The following is a 20,128-nucleotide window of genomic DNA, read 5'->3' on the forward strand; positions in this document are numbered from 1 at the left end:
TTTTTGACATTCCAGATTCAATAAAATTTCCATGGACATACTTTTAAACGAGTAAAAATCAAAAAAAAAAAATCATCTACATCTAGTGACATAGTTTTGGTTTAAAATTATTGGGTTACGCAGGACATTGATTTGTCATGATAGTTCAATTTAAAAAGAGGGGCAACTTATATAATTTTCATTCTTCATTTTTGGTGTTTCTCTTCTTCCCCTTTTCTTGTTCCAGTTGTTTTTTTTTTACTCTGCTTTCCCTTCTTCTTGTTTTAACTTGTATTGTTGGTGTTTTATAGACAAAGAGAGATTTTTATGTAAATATTTACACGATTTTTATTTCAGGGTTTCTCAACTTTCTACATTATTAAAATATATTCAATTGTTGTTTTGTTATTATTTTTGTTATTTTGTGTAAGAAGTTATTTGATGATTATTTTCGAATATCCAATAAAGCAGGTTTCTTTACAAATTTATTGGGTAGTTGTTTTTTTTTTTTTTTTTGTTTTCATTGTTCAAAAATGATATTATTTTTTGATTAATATTAAAGTTTTTGTTTTATTGTTGTTGTGGTTGTTTTTTTTTATATTCCTTGTTATATATAATACATCAAATGTTTAGTTTGTTTTTTTTTCCTCTTTTGTTTAATTAATTTAAATGTTGTTTTGCTTTTCGTTTCTTTTCACACAAACAAATTATATATTAAGCTACTTACAGAAAATTAATATTAATAATAAAAAATTTTTGTTTTTTTTTTGATTTTTTTTTTCATTTTTTAAGATTTTCTTTTGTTTTTTATAAGTATATTAATTAATAATAATAATTATAATATTAATGAACTAAAATAATGGAGGGTAAAGGAAGAAATAAAAACACATAAAAATAAAACGAAATCAGAAAAAGAAGAGAAGAGAAGGGTAGAAGGATGCGGTTGCAAAAATTCTTAATTCGTAAATCAATTATTTATATTTATATATAGGTTTTTATATGCAAATATCGTTTGTTTTATCTTTAGCTTAAAAAAAGAAACATTTACTTTATTCCTTTATTATCATCTTCATCATTAGCGCATTATCATTATCATCACGGTGTGTTGTTGAACTTGTTGCTTTTATTGCTGGCGTTGCTGTTCTTTTTCTTCTTGTTAGTATTGTAGTTGCATTTGTGGTTGTTGACGGCGTTCTGTTGATAGAGCGGCGTTCTTATGGTTCTTGTGGTTAGTTATCGTTCTATATGCCATTCTGTTTGTTCTATCCAGGACAGACAAAGAGAAAGAGAATTCATTTTAAATTTGAAATCGTGTTTGTTTTTGTTTTTTTTTTTTCTTGAGAAAGGGGGGAGGTTGTAAATTTCGGGGAGTTTTCAAATTAAAAATTAAAATTTAATTGATCTCTTGTATCTCACCATCCACCATGTTGTTCATTTGTTGGGGATGATTGGATTTAACCATGCATGAACGTGCAACTGATTCAAAAAGTCTGAAAAAAGAAAAGAAATAACGAAATATGTTAGTTAGCTCTTACAAAAATTCAGATATTTTACATATTTCGTATCGGACCCAAATAAATATGAAATAAATATTGTGACGTGCCAGGTTTGGGCTATTATTGAGTACTTCCATGGTACAATGAAGAGAAGGTAGGTCAACTTTGAAAAAACTGCAAGTATAGAGGTCTACCTGTTTGGCTTGTAATGTCAGAAATAGTATCAAAACGATAACAAAATCAAACAACTTGTTGCATTTATTTTGAATAAATAATTGAAAACCGCGAAAACTGAATGAAAGGTCAACACTTCTTTTAAAAACCAGGTTCTATATATATCTAAAGGATTATTTCGCTACAAAAACTCTAGATTTTGTCGATGCATACGATGAAATAAACATTTTGAAAACATCAGAATTTGAATGTTTTCTGAACAATTTTTTTGTTATTGAAAAGAAAACACATACATAAACAAATAAAGATGACATATTAAGCCAAGAAAATAAAAAAATTGAAATCATATGGTATCATAGCCCTACCTTGATATCATTGTACCACGAGTACCTCTTTCACTTTATATGAGATGTGTGATAATTTTTAGAAAAATCGCTCTTTTTTTCTCAAGTTATGACAGATACTAGTATTGAAAATGGTGACCCTTTGTGGGTGAGGTCCCCGAAAAGGGATCGTGTGCTAGCAAAAATGTTTGTATGTGTGAAATTTGAAGAGAGTTGGAAGCTTATTTCGCTTTCTTTGAGCGTTTTTTTTTTTTCAAAATCTTGAACCTTATGTGAAGGACGTGCCAGAAGGAATGGTCCGATCTCTACCATTTTTATAACAGATCCTGTGTTGATAGAAATATTGAGGTTTGTCAAGTCTGAATGGAATTGGATGTAAATTTCGTGTTTTATGAGCTTCATAAATATATACCAGAAGGAGTGGACCGGGATATATCGGTATCGATATATCTTCATCGATATATCTTCACATCAGACCTTGGGTTAGTAGAAATAATGGGATTTGCGATATTTGAAGAAAACCGAAAGCTTATTTCGGATTTTTTGATGGTTTTGGTTATTCAAAATGTTGACCCTTTGTGGGGGAGGTACCGGAAGGAATAGTCTGATCTCTACCATCTTTATAACAGATCTTGTATTGATGGATATATTGAAATGTGCCAAGTCTGAATGGAATCAAATGTTAACATCGTGTTTTATGAGATTCATGAATATTAAAAATGTTGACCCTTTGTGGAGGAGGTCCCAGAAGGAGTGCACCGATATATACCATCTTCACACCAGACCTTGGATGAATAGAAATATTGTGATGTGTGTAATTTGAAGACAATCGGAGTTATTATTATTCAAAATTTTGACACTTTAAGGGGGAGGTATTTGATAGAGTTCACCGATATTGTCCATTTTCGCACCTGACCTATCACTGATGCAAATATAAGGATTTGCAAAGTTGGAGCTAAATCGGATTATCCTTTATCTTTTTGAGCAGTAAATTATTTTCTTTGAAAATGTTGACATTTTGTGGGGGAGGTACCAGAAGGAGTGGACCGATATTGCCCATCTCCAAACTCGATCTAAGCTTGACAATAATACAACGATGTACCAAGTTTCGGTCAAATTGGATAATCCCTTCGAGAGTTTTCGTGCGCACTAGACAGACAGACAGACGGACATCGCTAGATCGACTCCAAATGCCATGAAACGGCCCAAAACCGAAATTTCGATTAAGCACATTTTGGCCGTATCAAATGATATATAGCCTCTCTAGCCATATGGCTAAGGGTATAACTAAACAAAGAAGGCCGAAGCCATTATCTGATTTATAACGAATTCATTATTCAATTCTGTAGTTACATGGCCAGTTTTAACGTGTCATAATGTCTGTTTATACTGCTTAGAGCCTCTTGATCATGCCACACAAAATATGGAAACCATACTACAATGTGCCCAATTTTGGAGTGACTCGAATCCCTATCGTGTACCTTTTTTGTACACATCCTATTAGCTTTCACAAATTTGATGCAAAATAAAAAAACACTTACTTGGATATTTCTGGAGCACAATGTACAAAATCGTGTTCCCAGAATTTATAAATGGGATTCTTAATCAATTCGATGAATGTTATCAATAGACCCCATGGATGTGGACGACTAACGATAACACGCTCCAACAGCACTCGAGTAATTTGCTCCTGTATAGCTTCGGAATTCGCTTCGGCGAATAGATGCAACACGGCACAGCTAAAGTAATGCGTATGACTGTTGGGATAACGCAACTGATTGGCAATAGCATTTAAGAACAGATATCGGCCTTCTGTATCCAAATCAACAGCAAGATTTTGGAAGATATCCATATGAGCACTATGTGCAACATTCGATGTATTGGGTATTAGGTTTTTATTCCTATAAAAAATAGATAATAATGACTCCTTGGTATTAGATTATGTATTTATTCACTACTTACCTAATGTGGGCAATGGCTTGGGTACCCACGTACAAGACCAGGGCATTCATAAGCGGTATATTATAACGTGAGCCAGGTTCATTTGATATCTGCAAATGACTACGTAATTCCGATAGGAATGTTACCGGTGCCCGGGCCTTCAAATATGAATCCAAGTCCTTTTTGAAATTGGCCGGTTGAATGTTCATAACATAATTGGAACAGATCTTTGGAGCTGTTGCAGTCTCAGCCAACATGTCAACCTTTAAATTGGGTGTAAATGGATCCGGTAGACGCATATTACGTGGGAAAGCTGCCAATATGATATTACGCATTTGTATACAATTGGGTGGTATGGCATCACAGAAGCCAAAATGATAGTCACACAAAAATTCGGGGAAATCGTGCAACAAGACAAGCAGAACCCGCAGCGTTCCTTTATACAGCAACTGTACTGGCTTCGCTAGCTCGGCATTCCGCAGGAATGGTGCCAGATACTTGAACAGGTCCAAGAGTAACTGGGCATAGAGTGGCCAACCCTTTTGCTGGGGTATTTGGGCCAGGATACGTCCGATGAAGATACGATGTGAGATCAACTCCAACCAGGCATAACAGAATCCCGGAGCCAATGCAGGATTTAGGAGATGATACGTATGCGAAAAGGCTGTAACAATACTGTGCATAAGAGATTCCAAAACAGCATCGGGTGAGCTCAGCTCAAGGAACAGCATAACAAAGAAGCGATGATATCCCAGCTGTTGGAATGAACTGCAATGGACTTCTTGATCTTGCAACAGAATGCCCAAGACAATGCCCAACACTTTGTTAAGCAAGTTAATTTTTGTGGTGTGATTGCCCGTCTCGCCCGAGTGACGCACCAGCAAAGCAATCAAATGCACAAAAGCATCTATCCAATGGAAAATTTTGGTTTTTGCCTGCACGGGAGTATGGGTTGGATCGTTGAGAATGCGATACACCAAATCCATACAGAACTGGGTTGCCTGGCGGAAGAATCGTGTAATCAGGTCATCTGTCTTCAGAATGCCATACATATTCATTTTCTGTACAAATGAGCCAAAGTTCTTGGTTTCACGCGACAGATTGTGCGATTGTGAATAGATGGATACCCAATCTTTGAGTAGGAATTCTGTTTTCTCCTGCAGACCGGGAGGATCATCACAATCATTTGACTACAAACAGAAATGAAGAAAATAGTTTATTTCATGTGGCACTTGCAATAAAAATCCCATCCATTTGACTTACCCTTACATGTTGCATTCCCGAGTGTATGTATTGTGTTGCTCCGGCCAAGTAACGGTCTGTTACAGCACCAAATGTTCCTGCATCCATGGTGTTGCTGCTGCCAAAGAGCATATCGATCATATGTGACAGGGCCTCGGGGTAGCGGTGACGATGTTGCGTCAAGCGGCTCAACATTTCGATGGTAACCAATAACTCGGTTTCGGCAATAATCGACGTGGAACGTTCATCGGTGAGTAAACGTTCCATGAGCGTAATAGCAAAGGTGACAGCTAAAAAGTTGTTGCCGTTATCCATCGACTCGCGCAGCAGCATATCGAATTGTGGCACATTTATAAAATGTGAGGTGATTAACAATTTGATGGCCTCCACATTGTAGCGGGCCTCTTCACGTATATCAAAGATACACTTGGTAATGGCGCGTTCGGTTGCTGGGGCTCCAAAAGTATTTTGCAGCAGAGTCAGAATGCGCAAGTGTATGTCGCGGTAGAGTTTCATTTGCTCCACATGTTCGGGTATGTTGATCAGACCTTCAACGAAGCCCTCGACGCAACGTGTCAACAGATTGAGGGCTGAATCGTTGTCCCGTATGCGCCTGGTGACCATCAGGGCATTGAGTAGGGCATGCATTTTACCAGCTTGTAGTTGCAGATTGTTGTTGCTTACACAGCTGTTGAGGAATGCCTCCATTTTGCTGGCCAGCTCGGCGTACATGAGTCCCATTTCATCGGTTGGGAAGGTGGGAGGCATTTCCTGTGGTTTGGGTAGGAATAATGCTATATCACGATCGCTCATTATCTGGAATCCTGGGATGTTACGAGCAAACTCGGCATACACGGCAAATTGATTTGGTGGCACTCCGCCCACTTTCAAGCGAACCTGTTCGGGTAAACGTTCCGACTGGTAAGCCAACGTTTGTGCATCAAAGTAACGGCTATTCTCCTCTCGGGCCATTTTACGGGTCTCAAAGTCAGCAGCCAAACGCCTGTCAACCTCTGGGGTTGCCTTTTCTGCAGCTGTCTTCTGTATGAAAGCACATGCCAATTCAACATTGTCATTGGTTAGCTGTATGGAGGCTCCTTCGATTTCTTGGAATGAAGGTGGTCCTTGCAACGCGGACATAAAGGCTTTACGCAGGTTATTGTTGAGGGTTTGCGTTATCTGATCCTTGCAGGTAATCATAGCCATGCCAGCGGCTAAATTACGTACCATTTGATGGGCAGCAGTGCGCATACGATGCTCTTCGGGATCGAGAGCAAAATCTTTGCGCACAATTTGCTCTGTGGTGGAGGCGGCAATGCGCACACAACGATCAACAACCGGTTGTAGCCATTCGGTAATGGTTCTCTCAATGGCATTTAAAACCATGTGCTTGACGGTGGGGTTGACATGAATAAAAGCAACGTTTGGTGATAGAACCACATGCTGGGCAATCAACTGGAAGTTAGTTACATTGATGTCTACGTAGGAGAAACGTGGCTCTGGGGCGGGCATCATCATGGAACCGACTTGATCTTGAGGAATGCTGGGCGATGGTATGCTGCCACCTGGAACCACTCCTCCGGGTCCACCTGAATTGGCCATCATCATAGCTTGAGCATCGGCCTCTGACATCATGGGATGTTGGTGAGGTGGAGTGGGGGTTGGTTGCTGCGGCTGTGGTGGCTGCTGTTGCTGCTGCTGTTGTTGTTGCTGAGAGGGACCTGCCTCTATGGCTTTTGGCTTTGGCTGGGCCATTTGACTCTCAATCATGGCATAGCGGGCTGGGTCTTTCAAATATATGACTGGCTTGAGTTTATTCAAGTCAATGTTGAGACTTTTACACAACACTTCTATTTCGAATTTCAAATTTAACTTCAAGTCAGGTTCCTGATGCAATTCACCCAAAACATTCATAATTGCCATAGTCCAAGGATTGGGCGATTTGAAGACCTTCGACTTTGCAGAAGATTCTAAGATTTTGGCCACAAACGGCACAACGTACAGTAACTCTTGTTGGCCCTTGTGATAGGCTTCGGCAAGGAGTGACTTTAAGTCCAAGTCAATTTGTAAAATGGGTCTGTTACGTGCCAGAGTCATCATACCCAACCAGTGACCAAGATTTTTAAGCAGACTGCGGTCAGAAAAATTGACCACACCTTTGTCAGAGCGTAGCAAGACCTTGATGTTTCGTATAGTTTCTTTGGTCACGTATTTATTGATCTCCGGATTCATCAATGCCTCCAGGAAATTAAAGTAAAGTGTGTGGAAATTAAATTCCATGGAAGCTCTCTTGAGCACCAAATATTGCGACATCCAGGGCCAGTATTCCTTGGTCATTATATCTTTGATCTCCTCAACCTTCTGCGGAATATTTAGCTGACTTAGATTATTGAAAATGAAGGCAGTCTTATCTTGAATGGCCTCGGGCGGTACTGTGATCTTTTCCTCCTGATTGGCCACCAACAGAGTATCGATATTTGTGGCAGTGGCAATGGATTTCATGCGGGCCGTATGTGCCACAACCATTGGTTTCTGTTGAGTGGGTGTGGTAACAATGTTCCCTGCAAGAGCGAAAATGAATGATTATATAAAAGAATAACGAGCAAAAGCGGAGATTGCTTACCTGTTACTGAGTTACTACGATAAATTGAATCTGGAGGTTGTTGACCAGCTGCTCCAGCTCCCATCAACATGGGCTTAGCTGGAGGCTCCTGACCCAAATATCCATACTCCACATATTGTATCAAATGTGGAGGGAAGTCTTTAAAGTGTGGAATCGAACGTATATATTCACAATATTTGTTGTAGGTATGTAGTCGGGTCTTAAAGCGATCTAATGCCGTTATACCAAAGTAGTATAGCTTTGAACCTTCGCGTTTCCGCAGAGCGTCTAGTACACAACGCAAAGCCAAACCCAATGCCACAAAAGTGGGAACCAAATTACGTTCAATTATTCCACCAAATAACTGGGCAGTTATTTGCAATTCCTTTTCTGGGTAGTGGTCAAAGAAACGATACTCTTCAAAGAGATTGCGCAGCATACATTGGTAGACTTCTTGTTCCCGCCGATTATTGGATTCCTTGAAACGCTGTAGGATATCGAGTACTTCATCTATGGATAGTGTGGGATGCGGTGGATGGTTGTAAATACGCTGGAAATATGAGTTGGCTTCATCTTCGATTTCCTTGGAAACAGGTCCTTGGAAATCTGGCATTATAGCATTGTTAGGATTTGGCGGTGTTGGAGTGGGCTGTGGCGCTGCTGGTGGCATTCTGCCAATTCCACCGACAGTGGGTGGTGGTGCAGGCATTTGCATGGGATTCATTGGATATGGACTGGCAGCGGCTGGATTCATAAGGCGAGATGGTGATGCTGGTGTTGAAACTAAATTGTTCAGAACATTGCCAAAGTTGAAGGCTCCATTGGGACCACCTAAATTTAGGCCAGCTATATTTGTAGTCAGATTCGACAGAGTATCCATTGTGGGTCCAAACATTTGTTGAGCATTTAAATTGGCAGAAAAAGGTGGTGGAACACCGCCGGGAACTCCGCCAACTCCACCTACACCGGCGGCACCCATATCCAAACCCCGGTGCCCACGTAGTGCACTCTGATTGGGTACCAAGGGACCTTGCTGCACAGCCGCTGCTGCAGCAGCTCGAGCCTTGTTGGCCATAATGGAACAGTTTGCAGACATTTGCATTATCAGCTCAGCTATTTCGTGGGGTACATTGCCAATACAGGCCTGCAGGCAAGACAGCATGGTGTTCACAGTCTCGGGTGGCAGTTGGGCTTGTTTGGGAGGTAATTGGTCATCAGGAATCTTTGCATTTGTTATTTGAGGACAACGTCTTTGCAAGCATTTCAGCATAGCTTGTATGAAGGGCTCACCATGCTCACGAATCTTATCACTTAACCATTTCTCCAGTTTCAAATATTCACGGCGAGAAGCCAAACATGCCAAATCGATGACAAACAAAAAGGAGCGGGCATTCAGCAGTGTCGACAAAGCCTTCAGATCCTGGGCCACGTCTAAAATCCTTGACAATTTCACTTGATCGTATTCTGTGCCGCGCAAATACCACTCCGACATGGCATGCATAATGAGTGGACGTAGCGTCATGCCAAAATTATTAGAATTCCATGCACTGGCCAAAATCACACCAGAATTTGGATGATTGGCCAAAAATGTAGGGATTAGTTGATTGAATAGTTCCTGCCGCAGGGCTGTGAGGGGAGGATTTATGTGCAGCAATGAAAGGAATAATACATCTGGACAATGTTGGGCTGGAAATTTCAATAATTCATGAACTTGAGCATATAAACCATGTTCAGCTATGTACAACAACACTTCAACCAAATGCAGAGATTTCCATGCACACACTTCCTTGTTGTCATTATCGGGAGGTGTCTTCAACATCTCAACGGGAGCGGGTGTGTATATATGATCGGCAAACGAAAAGAGATCGGGATTCTTTAGCATCACAGCAATGAGAGAAAACTGTCCTTCGACATTTTGCCAATGACGATAAATGCAATCTGGATGGGGAAATAGATTTGACTGTGTGGCCAAACGGAATATGGTCAACAGCAGATCAAGACCAATGCGATCTTTTATTATGAATTCGGGATGATCAAGTTCCAGGCCGACTTCCTTCCAATTCAATTGAGGTACTACTTCTTTGAGGGCCTGCACAAATACATCTGGTTTCCAGGCCTGTGTTGTGTCCGTGCTGCCTGTACCTCCAGCCGAGTTACTGCCAACCGTAGGTTTATCCTTTTTGTCGTTGCCATTATTGCTTTTATCCGTGTTACCGGTTGAGTTGTCATTGTTGTTATTGCTGGCATTCTGCTGTTGTTGTTGGGGATTGTTTTGGGCACCCGGCTGCTGAGGCCAAAAATTGGCTGCCGTTGGTAAATTTACATTGCAATCCAGCAAAGAGGTGTGACGACGGCACATAAGACCTATGATTTTGGCCACATCTTGAGGCTGCAAATCCCGCGGTTGGCCTGATGCTCCACCGCCGGAGGCATTATTGCTGGCATTACCAGCAGCCCCCGTTCCAGCACCAGCAGCGGCATTATTGGCCGTTGACCCACCACTGCGTAGATGATTTTTACATTCTTCAACACTTGAAGTGAACTCATAACCGATTTCAAGGATTAAATTAATCCAAGATGTGTCCATAATATTATTGTAGGCGTGTTGGGAAAATATGTTTTCGCACAAATTATCATAGATCTCTTCTATGGGTACTTCCGATACGGATCCATTGGTGTGGTCGATTGTTGGATTCGTTCGTGATGATGACACTACCAATTCATCACCGCTTGATGTTTCCAAATCAAAAGAGGATGTGGGAGCGACATACAAATATGGAGCTAGAATGAGTGGTACACGTTCTCGGGGAAATTCCTCCCTTAGTTTCTGTAAGAATTGTTGACGCAAATTTTTATCGGCCACATATACATCCAAGCAGGTCAGCAAAAGTTGTATTAGGTCCAAGGACGCGTCATGCAAACTACTTATAACAGCAGCCGATTGTTGGTTCTTTCCCAAATACGATTCGATAAGTTCAGGCAAGGCTTTTCGCAGTTGGTCACGAGCACAAATCCGCAAATCTGAATGTGATGAGTGGGTCAGCGATAGACTAACAACACATTCACACAATTTATTTATGCCAGTTATTCGAACAAGTTGACTTATAAAATGTGCAGGAAATGTGGATTTGTTAAGACTCTGAAAAAGAGTAGAAAAGAAATACAAATATGAAAATTTTGAACTTTGATTGTTGTACTCTTAAAAACAAACCTTTTGCTGGATCCAACAATTATCAATGGCAAAGCAAATATTCGATATATGCGCTGCCTTGTTCAGCTGTAGTTCCAATTGGATTTGTAAAAGTTTCGCTAGTAAAAGCTGTTGTTGTTGAACGTTCGATAATGATGACGTTGATGGTGAGTTGGTTGACGTTAATGCTGGGTCATTAAAACTGATGCTCGCAAATAGACAACGCAGACAATGACGATCCGCTTCTAAGCCAAATTCCTCAATTAACTGGAAAGAAAAAAAATAACAAATTGAAAAGATTATGAAAGACAAATACATTTGATAATAAAAACAAAAACAATTAACACATTTCTTTTCTTTCTATAAACAAAGAAAAGAAAAAGTTTTTTTTTCATAACAATAATCGTAGTAGGTTGAAATTTGTGTGGTTTGATATTTATCAATACCATAAAGGGAATGGTCGTGTTGTTAGATTTACGGCGTTATATCTAAAATATAATGAGAGCAAGTAAGTAAGTAGGTGAACAATGTAGTGTTTTATGCAGGTAATTAATAATAATTATGATTGTTTTTTGAATTGCACAAGTCAACTATTATCTATCACGAATTCCATGAGCTTAAGTTAACAACTATTCAATTCAATTCTTTAGGATTTATAGAAAATATGTCACAAAAACAAAACGTACAACAGAAATACTTGATACTGAATGGATTTATCCTTTGCAAAATAAAATTGGTGTTATCATCAAACAATTTTTGACCTCGAATCAGAAAAGAAATTTCCGCGCCAACTTTAACTCTCTAATTAATTGAAAATATTCACAAAATTTGAAAACAATAAATACGTACTTTTATATCTCTAAAATAACAGTATTTTATTAGTTAATTCAAAAGGATTAAATTAATATATTAAGGAGTAATTGCACACAATTATTATTATTGATTCCCCATTAATTATACGTTTTGTTTATTTCATCACATACAGTATGGCAACTCTCAAAAGAGAAACTTTTCTCTCTCTCCCCCCCCCCACATCCAATACACAAACAACAATGAATGAAACTTCCAGTTCACAGATGAAACGGAAATATTACAAACCGAAGAAGAAGACGAAACCTACACGAATACACACAAACAAAACGAATGGAGACATATGAAAAAAGAGACAGCCATAGTCACAGTTACTGGCGATTTAATCACATTTAATCATATGCGAAAAAAGGCACAAACGACGAAAAAAAACCAAACCACACAAAGAAAATTTGGAATTAAAAAAAAAACAGCAAAATACCTTTTGGGAGCACCAATTAATGGAACACGACGATATTTAAATTAACTACAATTTGCCCTTAAAAATTGGGTGTTTCTCTTTTCTTAAACGGCACCAGAGACGTTCAATGACTTTTCCGATGTCTGCTTTCTTTTAGTTATCGTTTCTTTTTATTACTTTGCAAAATTTGTTTGGAAAAATATACACTTTAAATTTTTAGACAAGGGGGGCACAGCACACACACAAACTTCGAAAGCGTATGCGATGATTTTTTTTTCATTCGCCCTAGCAAGAATTAATGTACAGATTCAATTTTGTTTTACACAATTTTCTAGAGAAATTTTATTTTTTCACTGGGTTATTTTGATAGCACGGCAAAGTGCTTACATTGTTGGATATTTTGATGATATTATTCACAAAATCACTGAGGTTTTTATCAGATTAAAATCGTTTTGAAATTCTTTGGCAATTTTTTCCACAAACGACGACGACGACAAACCAGCAGAGAAAATTTTCTACAGAGCGTCGGCAAAAGTGATTGGTTAAAACAGAGTTGCAAAATTTTAGTAGCAAAATGTTGTGAAAGGGGAATTTGAAGAATATAAGTACATATTTATTTGGTGATATGTTTTTGTTCCATTTGACACCTATTTCTGTATTTACATCCAAGGACAGTTTTTAAAAATTTTGTTAATTGTTAAATAAACAAATATTTCGTTAACATTTTTGTTAAAACAATGGTACATCTACATTTTAAAACATCACTTAGAAGTAGTAAAAACATAGCGTTGCCAGATTGTATATTTTGGAGTAGATTGATAGGGAAAATTGATAGCCATTTGGAAATATGATAAAGTAAAATTAATACTTTTAGCAAATAAATGTGAAATAAATAATGTTTATATAGGAAATATTTGTAATTTTATATACTTAAATTACAAGAATGCAGGCGAAGGAAAAAATGAAGAAGAAACAAGGAACTCTGAAATCAAGATAGATTTATTTTTTTTTATAATTTGATGAAAACAGAGTTTAAGGATTAAACTTGTTCAATAATTTTTCAATTATTTACCAGTATATTTCACGACTTTAAAGTTGGAATTTTTCGACATAAGTAATCTGGTGGCTATTTCGAAAAAAAAAAGAACAAAGGACCACCCAAGTTTAAATTTTGGTTCAAAATGGAATTAAGTCAACCTAAAAACATATGCTATTTTACCAAACTACCAGTTCATGAATTATGGCAGACCACAACGCCATACTAAGCATTATTCCTCAGTGGGAAATGCGCTTTTATACGTCATCAAACTGTTGTATAATGTTGGTCAATACACATGCAACAAAATTGATAATATAAATTGCGTGATAAATAAAATTCGAGTAGACGGATAGTCAGAATAGTCAAGTTTTGAGACAGCAAAATTGCATATTTTTCACGCATAACGGGCAACCAAATGCAAAATGTTGTTGTTGTTGTTACATTTTCCTAGTTTCCTTGAAGTTGAGTAACATTTCTCATTGAGCCATGATTCTACCATGAAGTGGGTGAAGAGTATTACAAATTGTCTACTGGAGATTTTAGAATCCCCCAATATCTTTTTGTTTGGGGAACAAATTATAATCTGGCATGCACGTGCATGGAAATTTGTTGAATACAGAGTTGCAAAATATACGTATGAAGTTTCACTTGGGATATGTCCAGGTAAACAAATTATAGCAACTAAATAATTTTACACTACAATTAGATTAATTATAACTTGAACAAATTGTCTCGTATTGGCCATGGTGATCGTTTTTGGGTTTTCAAGCTGTGTTTAGTTAGCATAGTGACTAAGCAGGTATCTGGTGGTATGTGTTCAATAAACGTAGTTACCAGACTCTGTAATGGAAGTTGTTGGGTGGGTATTTTGTGTCAATTTTGGAGAGAATAAGCCAAATTCATATTTTTATTATTATTTAAGGTATATCGTGTGAAAAATAGATCACGGTACTCATATGACCTATATATGTACAAAACTGAAAATATCTAGTCTTTTAATACGTCTGTAAAATACGACAGCGATTTGAGTTGCTCTAATATTTCAATTATTAATAACGCTTGAATAATTTGTGACTCGTTAAAAAAGCCGATGTGTCGGCATAAAATATTCAGGTCCCTTGGACAGTCGTAAAGTTTTATTTGTTTGGTTGATGCAAAATAAAGCTGTGAAGGAAAGAAGAAACCGAAATCCCCCTGCGTTTTTACCTCCATACAAAAGTAGGACAACATTCGATCGTATTTGCTAATATAGGTCTTCTATTAATATGAACCATTTTTAAATGGCCTATTTCTCTATGAAGATATGAATGTTAAAAAACACACACCCAAATGAGTTTTTTAATTGCATAAAAATTTTGAAAATCATATTTGGAATGGTGTTTTTCGTCACATTCATTAAAATCGTCCCAAAACAAAAATGTTCAAAATATTTGAAATGCTGTCAAAGAGATCTGCTATGGGTTCCTTGTGGACCATTTACATGAGGAGACAAAGGTTCTTCTCTTACGTCAGCATAATCATATGCTTTTGTTCCAGTACCTGCTTGGGTGATATCGTGGCAGTCATCCTAACCACCATATGGTGGATAGAACTCCCCCCACCCAGACGTGTCAGGAAGGACCTTCACGATCTAGAGAGAGAGGTATAGCGATATAAGTGATAGCCCCTAGATCATGAAGCCTATCAAGCGGGTCTGAATAGCATTCATACTGCTGCAGGTAGTTAATAATTACAGTATGAATGCCATCCTCAGAGTTCCCCCCCATCCACTGCAGCTGAAGAACGTCGTCTGCTTAGACAAACCAGGGTAGTTTTGGCCCAACTACGTTCAGGATGGTGCAGCCGTCTAATTCGTATTGGGCACGAATTGACGAAGATGTGCGGAACGCCTACAGCCCATAAAGGTAGCAGATTTCCTAAACCTGGACATTGGGCAAGAACCGGAGCATGTTAACACTGCTACAGCAACTATGGGTTTCCTTTATAGTACCTACACAAATAGATTTTCTGCGATTTTTCTAAATCTTTTACGAAATCTTCTATAAATTAAATTTTCCCTATAGGCCCAGAAGACTTTCTTCAATACATAAAATACCTTTCATTTGCTTTAGATATAGGCAGGCATTCTCATCTCTTACATATATGAACTTATTTTTATATAGTTTTCATATAGAGAATAACTTATATTGTCGATGAAACCTTGTGTAGGTATTCTCCTCCTCTATAAAATTTTAACGGTTGAACCTATTTTGATTCTGTGACTCGGTGATTCTTTCCGTCTTACCGGTTTTTAATATATTGAAAAACTTGGTGACCATCAGTAGCCCTCCTCTATGGAGGTGCAGAGTAAACAAATATGATCACCAAAACTCTCCGATGTGCCAGAAATGCTTTGAAAAACCTGGTTAAAATTTGTATAAATATGGGATGTCACTTTGGTTACAAAACTATTTAACGATTTTTTGGAATTCAGGACCTTGCAAAATTGATTTCTCCTAAAACCATATAAATCTAACACATTTTCCCAATAGTTCTTCTCGCGCACCGATCTTAAGTTACAGACATTTGATTTTCAATAACAAATAAGTATGTATGAAGCCACTCTAAAACGTAAAATATCATTAAAGCATTGTTTTTGTTTATATTAATATAACAGATGAATCAAACACATTCATGCTTGTTCTCGCTTGCTTACCTTATTTAGATTCTCAGTTGTTTCAGCAAAATTTTTCTTATTTAAATGTTTGACCAAATTACCAATCTGCGTCAGCGTCAATTTCAGATGGTCTAGGTTCATAGCTCTTCCATTCAAGGTGGAACGGCGTTATAGCAGCAGCACGACGAGGGTCAGTTCGGTTGTGGGCAGGATCTTTGTTTGGAGAATTTTTTTCGAGGGAAACCTAAAAAAATCGTTGATTTTTTAGTTTCACGAAAAAAATTTTCACTGGCAAGATCACACACAACAAAACACACGACTCAGCGGCGACAGCGCACGAACCGATACAAGGTAACAGAAAAAATAATATCGAGAGAAAATGAATAAAACAATGTAAAGAAAAAACACGCGGTCGGTTGGGGCGGCGGCGGTGGGGTGTTTGTATTATTATTCGACGACAATGCTGATGATGTTGAAGCGAGAACAGGAGAATACTAGCAACACAAATCACAACAACAGCCCGTAGTGAATTAAGAATGAAAGTGACGTCGTTGTGGGTTCTCTGTCTGTCCCGAATAACTGATAAAATGCCACACAATTGTATTGTTGTTACTTATTAATGCTGTTTAACCGATATTGAAACACGTTGCTCGTAGGGCTCGATGTTTGGATCAATGCAGTTGACGATGGTGGCACAACTCTTTGTTAGTTAACAGTTTTTGGGGGACTTTGTTGTTTTTTTAGTTATTTCTTTGTTGTATAATTGCGATGAGCTTTTGATAGCTATTGTTGTTATTTTCACCTCTTTTTCCGATTGGGTGTGGGGGAAATTTGACACATGGGATGAATGCAATTTAGGCGAATGTTTTGCAAAATTTATTTTGTTTTTGCGGTCACTAGCCGAACTGGGACGTGTGTGTCCGTATGTTCGGTATGTAAGCACCAATTAGAAAGACGCAGAATGAATGACCCCCTTTTTTGACGTTTCTCTTTCTCTTTGTGTGTGTTTGTGTTTGGGTCACTGTTGAGGGGGAGCATCAATTTTTAATTAATAAAAACAAAAAAGTGTGGCAACTTATTATATGAAGGGGCTGAAAACATCAGCAGCACCCATTCATATTATTTACTCAAATTGGAATCCTTAACGAATTTCTCCCGGATCTGGCCCCCTTTTGTAGGGGCCAAAGATGAAATCTTGTTTTCTATTATCCGCACGCAAAACACAACGAAAACACAGCCGGGATCGTTGCTGCCACAGAAAATGCATGAGATGAGATTCTTTGCTGCTCAAGATGTTTTCTTTGGAGCCCTGTATGTTGGCCACTTGTAATGGCCTTTGTTTGCCTGGTTGGCCCAATGGTTGCGTGAATCGTTAGCCGTTCTCTAGACCAGAGAAACTTTTTTCTACATTTGCATTTTATCACGTACCACTTTGACGTACTCTGATGACACTGGGGTCTTTATTGTTTCACTTTAATATTTGTTTGCTGTGCCGCCGTTGACCAATCGCCACACTCTTTATCTTGAAAAACTCACACACTAGATCCAACGACTACCGACAATGGGGGTCTCTATGGCGCTGTCAACGTTGTCTTTTTCGGGGTCTCTTTTTTCGTCGATTTTCTATCACAAAATATTTTTACGTATCCACTTCACTTACGAAATATTTTTGCTTCTTCTTCTTCTCGCAGTGGTTTTTCTTTGTTTTTGTCCTCTACTTTTTACAATGATCGCTCTGATTATATTGCTCGTAAATCTTGTTGATCCAATCGAGTGGCAATTGGATTTGCTCGCGTATTATGTGATTTAGATTGTAAAAAAAATAATAATAAATTTTTGTAGTTCGTATTGTTGATTGTTCGTCTCGTTATTTGGTCTTTTTCTTATTTCCTTTAGGGCTACATAAATCGACTATCGACTAATCGATTTTTCAGCAATCAGAAAATGCATTCGATATTTTCTGAGCGATGTTGATAGCAATTGCCGTTTTGTTAAAAGATGTTGGTGATTAAAAAAAAAAAAAAGAGCGGATATGAGGAACAATTTTATCTTTTCCAGCCCTATCATTAACAATTAGTAATCTTTTATTTAAACAATTAGTTCATGGTATAAAAATGACTAAAATATTATTTTTGCGTCTTCTTCTTTTTTCCTTAGCCACAATGTGAAATGCAAATAGGATGGTTAACAAAAACCTTATATACGGTGCACACTAGTCAGCATGATCCAAGTATAAGGTCCATACAAAAAAATGACAACAAACATATTCGCCACAAAATACTTCTGTCAAGGGGAAAATTTTTATTTTCTCCTCAAGCATGAATTTTGAAATTTCATCTGATAACATAACAGCTGTTTTTAGATTAATTCGCTCGAAGGAAGACCTTATAATTGGGCCATGACTGAAAGTTTAAAGAAAGGGTAAAACAGCTAACGAACGATTGAAGTTAATGGAATGATATAAAGAAAAGGAACTTCAGAACTATTATAAAAACACATCGGTAGGTGCATCAGGAGGATTATAGAACTACTTGTAAAGTATGTTGATTTTTTACTAGTTTCTTATGTGGCGTTTCCACTGCACTTGATTCGCTCTCCATTCGTTGTTTGACCCTTAACTATGAAAAAACTACTTAATTCTTCACACAAAATTTCCTGAGCGAACACTCATATTTGTACATTGTTCAAATCAAATCACTCTCAGAACAACGAAAAAATATGTCCCATCCCTAACAAATGAGAGCATTTATCGAAAAAATTAATTATGACATTTAAAAATTGAAAATAGAAAAATTTAATGAAATTTTAAAAAATTTTGGGAAGACTGAAATTTATGAATGAAAACTACAATGTAGAATAGCGTATGTACATTCAAACGAAAGTAAATTTTGTTTTCTCTCTCATCCGAGGTACGCATTTTGTCCACGAGTTGAAATTACCACAGAAAACTGGAAACAAAAGAGGCAATATTTTCAAAATGTTTGTATCGGCAAAAAAAATGTTTGACAAGTGTCTCTCCAGCAGAATTTAAAAATAGAAAAATACAAAAATATGTTCAAAATGTCAACATTTACACAAAAAGTTGAAGACGTGAATGAAAATTATAAAATTAATGATATAATAAATCTTTGGGAGAAAAATAATCATTTCTTCTATTCATATTAGTGAGAATTTAATGTATTTTAGTATAAATTCTCATTAAAATCAACAAACAAAATTTTTAAAAAAGGAATTATTTTACCATGAATTACGAATCGTATCGTATGAACGGGTTAATTCGTGTACCTAATTCTGAGAGCGAACAACGTTGTTCGGTTTCCAATGGAAACATGCTATTATACGTTGCCTTCAGAGGCTTTTATGATCAGCAACAACTTTAGCTGATAAAAATACTTTTCATTTAAAAATTTGTTTGACGTTTACATTTTTCATTATATTTTACAAACCAAAGAGCATCAGAAACCTGTTGGAGATGGTAACCCTGCAATTACCAAAGCTAAAAAAGTGTAGCCAAATTTGAAATACCACTGTTATAAATGGCCGAAATATCCCAAGCGAAGAGGGAGACGAAACTAAATTTAAGCCAACATCTTCATTTTGTTTATTTTTGTTGTTTTGCTTAATGTCACTTTTTATATAAATAGGCCCTTATGGCCATTGTTTATTCCCTTTTTTGTTAGAACCCAAAAATAAGTAAGTCGTGTTAATTTTTATTGTTTTTAAATTAAATATTTTTATTTTTTTTTTTTGTAAACTTAATTTTTGTTAAATTTTTAAAATTCTTACAGAGAATAAACAACGACAACTAAACTCACTATTTGTAAACAAACAAACCAAATAAACGCAGCTTTTTATTTTGCCGAAATCCTGCCAGTCTTGTCATTTGGGAGCCATCCGAGTTTAGGTTTATTCCTGGAAAATAACAAAAAAGGACAACTTTATTCTTTATTCTTTATTCTTTGTTTATTTGTTTTATGTCAATTTAATTTCTGTCGTCAATTGTCTTGTTGAATTTGTGTTTATTGTTGCTGTTCATTAAAACGGACGGACATTTTTTAAAAACAGCTGTCACCACTTTAAGTCACAAAAAAAAAAATAATTCTTACCTGTATTCAAGAAATTCTGCCGGTTTTATGCCACAAAACCAAGATCTAACCAGAAGAACCAGTGGACGCAGCACTCAAGGAATTCCGCC

General features: G+C 37.2%; 1 protein-coding gene across 3 annotated transcripts; it reads right to left on the reverse strand.

Annotated features, from left to right (window-relative positions):
* Positions 1-301: 301 nt before the first annotated feature.
* On the reverse strand, positions 302-17,821 carry LOC101900513 (CCR4-NOT transcription complex subunit 1). 3 transcript variants are annotated; one of them, XM_020038810.2, is made up of 9 exons: positions 17,594-17,821; positions 15,973-16,177; positions 10,990-11,235; positions 7,800-10,917; positions 5,198-7,737; positions 3,956-5,124; positions 3,535-3,894; positions 1,396-1,469; positions 302-1,241 (listed from the first exon to the last, which is right to left on the reverse strand). In XM_020038810.2, the coding sequence occupies exons 2-9, from the start codon at positions 16,072-16,074 to the stop codon at positions 1,213-1,215; spliced, it is 7,638 nt and encodes a 2,545-aa protein (XP_019894369.1). In that variant the 5' UTR covers positions 16,075-16,177; positions 17,594-17,821; the 3' UTR covers positions 302-1,212. The 3 variants fall into 3 exon arrangements, with proteins under 3 accessions (XP_019894369.1, XP_011294860.1, XP_005189232.1); XM_011296558.3 differs by having other exon boundaries at positions 15,973-17,821; XM_005189175.4 differs by having other exon boundaries at positions 476-1,469; positions 15,973-17,821.
* Between the last annotated feature and the right edge of the window lie 2,307 nt (positions 17,822-20,128).

This window comes from Musca domestica, unplaced genomic scaffold, assembly GCF_030504385.1.
Source record: "Musca domestica strain aabys unplaced genomic scaffold, Musca_domestica.polishedcontigs.V.1.1 8, whole genome shotgun sequence".
NCBI classification, from domain to species: Eukaryota; Metazoa; Arthropoda; class Insecta; order Diptera; family Muscidae; genus Musca; species Musca domestica.

Bases quoted from the DNA above. Each gene is read 5' to 3' on its own strand.
- LOC101900513 (XM_020038810.2), bottom strand. From the start codon at position 16,074: ATGAACCTAGACCATCTGAAATTGACGCTGACGCAGATTGGTAATTTG. The intron at 10,918-10,989 runs GTTTGTTTTTAA...ACTCTTTTTCAG, and splicing joins ATTGTTGGATCCAGCAAAAG to AGTCTTAACAAATCCACATT. The intron at 1,242-1,395 runs GTGAGATACAAG...TGTCCTGGATAG, and splicing joins AATGAACAACATGGTGGATG to AACAAACAGAATGGCATATA.